Here is a 7,994-nt window from a genome sequence, read left to right on the forward strand (position 1 = left end):
TGCTGATACCAGTCATGAAGCTAATGATGATGATGATGTCGATAATGATCCAAATGTGCAGAATACTGAAGAAACTGTGAAAAATAAACTGAATCAGTTTGAACAAGCATGTGCTGATCAAGCAAACGAGAAAACACCTGCTAAAAGTGCAGAAACTCCCAAAGAACAGAAAGCCTGGAAGTATAAACGAATAAAATTTAAACGAACTTCAAAGACAAGCCAGCAATTTTCAAGCCAGCAATTTTCAAAGAAATTGCTGGCATAGCATGATGATGAAAAAGCTGCATTATGCATTGAAGCTCAACGGAACCTCCTCCGTTTACAGCAAGCACATATACGGCAGTAAAAGAAAAAGTCGCAAACCTGCCTGCAAATACCAACTTGGACTGAATCTTCGACTTGAACTGAAACTTGGACTTAAACTTCGTCCCAAATTCTTCGGTCTTTATGAGACAATTCATCCCTCTGATTATTACGAAGTACGAAAGATACGCCATGAAGACACCATTATGATGCAACAGCTACAGTAGCTAGATACTTCTTCAAGCTGCGTGAGGAAATGGGCAGACTTCCATTCCGATGAGGTTATGACGTGGCGTGAGATGTAACTGAACTATGATGCTCAACGATGTTCCTTGATGATATAATTCCGTTTCATGATGAATAGAACTTTTTATTTTACTTCTTTTCACTCTGTACATGCCATAATCATGTTTATTCTTTCATTATTAAATACCCTTAAAATGCCACTGCCTTCCTCTATTTGAATCCTAACCTCATCCCACATATATTTAAGATTCTGAATCCAAATTCAAACACTAATCACTTATTCAGAAGAAGCCAGAAACAACAAATAATATTGATAAGTTTGATTATAAATCAGTTACTCCTGTGCCATTAGTATCTAAACAACCCCTATTACACATGAAAGTTCATGTTGTCTAATGTATTTTCACTAGCAGTGCACAACATCTTTATGAAAGGAAATTTCTGTGCCAGTAGTTCCTAAACGAGGTGGATACAGAAAGCATTCTAACTCATTACCATCTGGTTGCTACAGCGATATAGATTTCACCACTTTTAATTTCATAAACAGTAACAAAGAATGCTGTTTAACACATGACCATCAGCTCAATCCTATAGGCTCGATATTAGAAGTAGAAGAAAATGACGCATTTAAAACTCTTGCTTATCAGAACAAAAATAATAATGACCAAAACAATGAAAAAACAAATGTTTTGATATTAAAAGCAAAGAAAATCTTCAAGACTCTTAATATATTCACAGAACCTGCATATGTATTCATAATTTTAACGTTAGTCATATACGAATTTATTCTAGTAGCTCTACTTATAATATTCGCAGACGTTGGAATAGAAACTAGATATCAAGATTTCAGTCTGAAATGGGTATTAATTGCATTTGGCATGGGTAGCTTATTTGGCAGGCTATGTTTTATCGGTATTGTAAACTGCTTGGCAGATAGGACGTATGTTATTGCTGCTGTAATATTCGTGTTAAATGGATTGGCAGCAGCTGGTGTTCTTTGGTCAACTGACCTCATTTTAGTGACATTATTTTATGCAATTATAGGAGTGCTGGAGATCGGTGTGATGCAAATTATTCCCAAATTAATTTTGCTTTCCCTGGGCGCACCTGCGGAGCCTCTAATTCTTTCAACTTCCAGTTTTCTGTCTGCTATTTCAGTTTTGATCATACCGTATGTAATAGGTAAGTAACATCCTTCTGCTTTTCAATTTAAAACCTTTTTTTAAGAATTTTTTTAAGATTTTCTAGTTCTAAGTACAGGGTGCGGCAGGGAAACTTCCTTATTTGAAACGCGACATTTATTCCGAGAAGGGTGGGATGGTGCTCGTTGAAAAGAGCGGTATGTAAAGTTTTATGTCATGTACGTTTAGTACCGATCATGCAGTGGACGAGAGGGGAGCGCACGTTCTCCGTAGAGTCGTACATTTCAACGTACTCCATTTTCATCCATATAAATTGGCAGTGGTGCAAAAACTTAATCCACGCGACTTTCTTTCACGAAAACATGCATGCAGAGCCGTTCTTGAAAATACGCCTCATGATGCCCTTGTGTTCTTTAGCAATGAGGTTCATTTTCATCTTTCCGGTTGCAGCATGCATTAAGCAAAACGTGCGATAATGGAGTGGCACGAATCCTCAAGAATTTCATGAGCAGCCCCTCCATACAGAACGTGTGACTGTTTGGTGTGCATTGTCCGGAATAGGCATCATTGGACCATGATTTTTTGGAGAACATTTTCCTGGACGTCTTATCTCCTTACGAGGCGATTGTCAGTGGTCAACGCGCTCGCCTGATTTAGCCCCGTATGATTTCTTTTTGTGGGTATCTGAAATCTCTAACGTCAAAAGACCGTGGCTCAACTGAAGAACAATATTCAAGCTGCTATCGACAACATACCCGTTGATAAGCTGGTAAACGTGGAAAGAAACTTCAAAACTTGATTATCTCAATGCATTGACCAGAACGGAGGCCACCTTAATGATATTATTTTTAAACCGTATTAAAAAAAACTTTAAGTGTCTGCCTGTAACTTGGAAAAAAATTAAACTGATATCGCTTATACTATTTGTGTTATTCATTTTTAAAATAAGGTAGTTTCCCTGCCGCACCCTGTATTATGTTTTCTTTACAACGTACCAAAATGCTCGCTGCAGGATTTTAATTTTTAAGTATTACTGAGCGTAATATTATTTTTATACAAGGAAAATACTATATAGTAATACATAATGAAGAAGAGAGAGAAATAATTTCTAAGAAAAATTCGATTTTCGAAATTTGTTATCTTAGAAAAAGCTGTATTCTTCATGATCAATTTAACGGAGTTTGTAGTAACATTAAAACCTGCATGTGCAGAGGTAAAATCTACAAAATCTACTAATTTATCAGCTATTATTTCTGTATTTTTATTGCATTTATTTCCTCATGTGCAACATGAATATTAGAGGTTTTTAATCTAAAAGTTTTCCACGAAATTCTGCATCTCTAAATCAGATAGACTTCGCATATTTTGCTATCAACAATAACGCTGCCTTCAGTTATACAAATACTGAAATTTTGATCTTCAGGTCCTTAAATTGTTAATGCATTTCGTAACTGAATGAGGTGAGAAACCTAAATTTTCTGGAATCTATATATAAAGAGTTTTGTGAATCATTCAGATAAGCATCAAATGTGAAAAGCTAAATTCCCTTCTGAAAATGTTTGAAAAAATAAAAAAAGTATAAACGTTTATTATCAGCTCCTATTTCAGTGCCACAATGAGTTTGATATTGCTCATCTAGATAGCAATGAAACTGAAACACATCGAGTTTTCTCTTTCCTTTTCTTACTCGTCAGCAAAATTAATCAGTTTTCCCAAAGTTTTGAGTTAGAACTCGAATGATGTTTTAAGTTTCGAAAAAAAATAACGTAAAATTCAAGTTAGGGGATATCGAAAATTTAAAACATTCTTTGGAATCAAATGTCCTGTATCATTGAAATCTGTATGTATAAATATCATATTTTCGGTCTTCCTTACTTAGACTTTCGTAGAGTACTTGGATAACCCATCTAAATAGCAAATGGGAGGTATGGTTTCGAACCTGGCGGAGGTCAGTGCACGTTCTTACGTCTTCTGCATCGGTAAAGCTAAGGATTCAAAGTTATTGCAATTAGCAGTAATATTAAATTTTAAATTCACGTTTTTTCCTAACGTACGGATAAAAAAAATTTCCTTTCAGTCTTCATTTCATTTACTTTAACGTCATGTTAAGCATAATTTACGTGGACTAACATAATAAATAGGTTGCCGTTATTGAGAAAAAATGGCTCATATTTATTTTACGCCCATAGTCAAAAGCCACTAAAACATGGAAAAAAAAAGCACTTTCATGTGAGCCGTTTTAATGGATACAGCTTCTGTGAATACGAATAAATTTACAAAAAGAAAAGAAAGAGAAAAGTTCTTTTCTAAAGGTTAGTAAAAAAAGAAAACAAAATTAATACTATATATTTACCTTCCGTTTTAAGCAAAATCTCAGTAAATTACAATATTAATATTAATACGTTCATAGTAACTTCTGCTCTTGGATGGACTTATTATAAAACTTGAACGGTTCTTATAAAGTATTCTTCGACTCAAATCCAGTATGATGTTAATCTATTGAAAACTTTAATCAACAGCTTCAACTTATATGAAAAAAAGTCACTATAATTAATTAAGCTTACGAAATATTTTCTGTAGTAGTAACCCACCTTAAGAGAATATCGTTTACATAGCTGCAGTAGTAATCTACCTTAGTAGGGATACTTTTATGTATATTTAAAACGGATAACTTAATATACGTAGAAGATTACAAAATTTGAACAAATCACAGTTTTGTTACTTTTACCTTTTCAGCATAAATTTAGGTATAATAAAACGATAAATATAAATAAAACAAAATAAACTGAAATAAATTATACAAAAAACGATTTAGAAGCTAAGCAAGCCTTCACAATTAAATGGCCACTTATCTTTGAAATGTCAAAACTAAAAATATTACAAAATTCAGAGCTTCGTATCTTTAATGACTAACCATTTTACCATCCTGAAATTTTATATGTATTTTGATAACTTCAATTTTGCATTTACTTGTTAACGTTATGTTGTGGATATTAAAATATTTTAAACAAAATAAAAATGAAGTAACCTTTTCGTCATCGGCATAAAATTGTAATATATATCGAGCACAATATTACAGATAAAAAATCACTATTAGTAGCTAATACTTTTGCAAAATTAGAAAAAGGATTCATAATTAAAGTGACTTATTTAAAAAATAATCGAATTATTTTTTTATTAAAAAATAACTTTTCATTTTTTAAGACATAAAAATCGTTTGTTTCTTAACATAAAATTATATTACAATATTTAACGTTATTTAGTTAACTTTAAAAGTTAATTTTATGGTAGAAAAACTTTTGGGCTCACACAGAATTTATACAGTTGATCAAATTCTCTTGAAATAAAAAGTAACAATTTCACAGAAATCATGAGCGCAAACAGGACAATTACAGTTTTGAGAAATCCTAAATTAAAGGCGTAATTACCATCAAAATCTTGTAAATTCACATTATTTTCATAATATTCATAGACCACCAGCGGCCGAGCGGTAAAGACGCTGAACACTGGTTGTTCGGTCTGGGGTTCGAATCCCGCAAACGGGCTGGCTTCATGGGCGTTTTCGTGGTTTTCCCCATGTGTAAATTGTATACGAGCCAGTTTCCCTTAGAAAGTCCTCCACGAATGCATCCCTCCCTTTAGGCAGATAGCCCTCGTGTGCTTTGCGATAATTGAATAATCCAATCCATAATATTAGTAAAGAAATCTAGAATTTTCAAGTTATAGATTTTAAGGATACATAATTTTATATGTATAAAGTATTGCGTTCATAATGGTCATAATTTTAATATAGGCAATGAAAAGTGGGGAGTCGGAGTTTTCCTATGATTTCAAATGCAATTATATTTCTGAAGGCTATCAGATTAGAACCTGAATAATTGACCATTTAATGTAGATACAGTAATTACATAAAAGAAATCAAAATGTTTTGAAATTTTAGTCAGCTGTTTCGGAGGAATCATGCATGCAACAAACGAAAATCACATTTTCATGGAATCTTAAATGAAAAATTAAGTTAGCACTGTAAGCACATTACTTTCTTGGAATGAAAAAGTAATATAGACGGATAAGCTTGAGTTATCTTTTCTGTCACTTGTAACTAGTTCGAAGGATTTAAAGTGAGATATTTGCTGAAATTCAAATGTACGCAAACCAACTGACCCTCTCAATGACAAAAATTTAGAACTATGATTAACTATATCTCTAGATATTATTTTTATCAGGCGTTTGCCTTAAAATACGTGTAAGAAATCAAATTTTAATACGTAAACATAAATTTAACTTTTTGTTTATTTAAATGCCCATAACGCGCACTAGAAAGCCAGTTTTTTAAATATCACAAAATGTTTTGGTCTTACGGACTAAGTCATAGGCCTGTTAAAAATAATGGATTTTATATTAAAATTTTCAAGGAGAAAATTATGAGATGTCGAAGTAATCATTCTTGGACATTTAATTAAATTTTTTTGATATAAAAGTTCTTACGCATATACGTATATATAATGTATTTTTTAATGTGTAGAATATGGGAAAGTAACAAAGAAAGAAATCGCTGCTTCTGAACCTATGTAAATTATTCTTTCGCTTAAGAACTTATTATGTGTTATAGGATCATTAGGATTATCTTTGAAGCAGGAATGGCGAAAAATGTGTAATTCCTTTGCCGGAAGTCGAAATCTAGGCTCTCAAACACGAGTAGGACGTGCTTCCAGTTACATCACAAAGGCACTCGGAAGGGAGTGAGAAAACACCCAATATACGCTTCCTTTTAAACGGTGACTGAGGATGAGGGGACCCAATCGAAAACCCTGGTTGTGATGAATTACCGTCCAGCATATTTTAGTTCGGGCGCCGTTCTTGCATCCTTATTATATCTATAATATGGATTATATCTAGAATAAGGACGTTCTTGCATCCTTATTATATGCAAGAACGTGAAAAACGGACAGTGCCTTCTACGGATATGAATTCCGGGCTTCCTGATTACGCGCCGGACGTGCTTCCAGTTACACCACAAAGTGCGCGGAAAGGAGGGGAAAATTATTTCGTTTCTTCCGATTTAATATCTGACAACACGAATTTAAACTGAGTTCATTAAAATTCTGCTTCGTCAGATATTCGATCTATTATCACATAAAATCGCAAATTTATAACAATGAAAAATTATATGTTATGATTAAAAAAATCTATCATTGTTGACAGCTGTGTTATAACTAAAATTTCTAATGGTTTTTGAACAAGTCAGAAGTCAGATTTCGATAAATTACTTTAGACAATCTCAAAAATCATCCTTTGGTAAATTATTCTTTGCTCAGTCTGTTAGTGTAAAGCTCAAAAGGATAAGTTTGATGGATAAGCAAGAATATAATAAGCAAGTTTAACACTAAATAAAAAAGCTCTAAACCTGAATTTTGAAAACACTTTTGTAGAAAATTGCACTGTCATTACAGATACGTTTAACAGAAAAAATTTCAAAAAAAAAAAAAAAAAATAGGAATCAGACGGGGGAGAGAATATTAATTTCAAGATTTGACACAAATAAACGTAAGAGGAGTTAACTAAAACTGTCTAACTGTTTCTACGAATCGAATAGGAAAAAGCTTTAAATTGAAATACACTATTTTTCCATTTAATTACGTAAAGATTATAAAGGTCTCATAGCACAAATGCATTTTATTAAATAATTTTAATCAATTTAATTAATTAATATTTAATAATTAACAATCAATAATTTTTATTATTATTTAATAATTATTTTATTTCATAAATAAATTTTAATTTATAATTTAAAGTATCAATTTTGCTCCATGTATTTCTTAATTTCATTTATTAATTTTCAGTGATATCTCGAGATGAAAATGGAGATTATGAAATACTTCTACAAATCATTAGTTGCTATTCTATACTTTGCGCCATGCTGTGTGTCTTCCTACCTCGACTGCCATCTCCAAACATTGGGTATGGTGATGACTAGAAAGATAATCATCAGATTAAAAAAGATAGTACTGATATATTTAATTGCAGTGAACTTATTTAAGTAAAAAATTACGTATTGTTTTTGTCTCTGTTTCAGATATTTAAAGGCTGTGCTCGCTTTTAATAGCTCTTTCTGGACATACCATATGAGTGCATACGAAGTTAGTGTTTTTCTAGAAATAATTTAACCGGAAATAAAAACAAAATAGTTTATTTATAATTACGATTATTAGTTAATCATTTTAGTAAACACTCAAAAGATTAAAATTATACTGCAAGATAAAAAAAAATGCACCAAAAAGAAATTTTCCGCTTATAGCGAAATTT

General features: G+C 32.1%; 1 protein-coding gene across 1 annotated transcript; it reads left to right on the forward strand.

Moving 5' to 3' along the window:
• Window positions 1-269: 269 nt before the first annotated feature.
• LOC146999382 (uncharacterized) lies at window positions 270-7,665 on the forward strand. Its single transcript, XM_085823042.1, has 4 exons — window positions 270-479; window positions 984-1,095; window positions 1,288-1,731; window positions 7,532-7,665. Exons 1-4 carry the CDS (start codon window positions 270-272, stop codon window positions 7,663-7,665), a joined length of 900 nt encoding a protein of 299 aa, XP_085679168.1.
• Window positions 7,666-7,994: the final 329 nt, after the last annotated feature.

The sequence above is a fragment of the Stegodyphus dumicola genome, chromosome 1 (genome assembly GCF_044657685.1).
Source record: "Stegodyphus dumicola isolate Sdum_Otavi_A_Nest chromosome 1, ASM4465768v1".
In the NCBI taxonomy this organism is placed as follows: Eukaryota; Metazoa; Arthropoda; class Arachnida; order Araneae; family Eresidae; genus Stegodyphus; species Stegodyphus dumicola.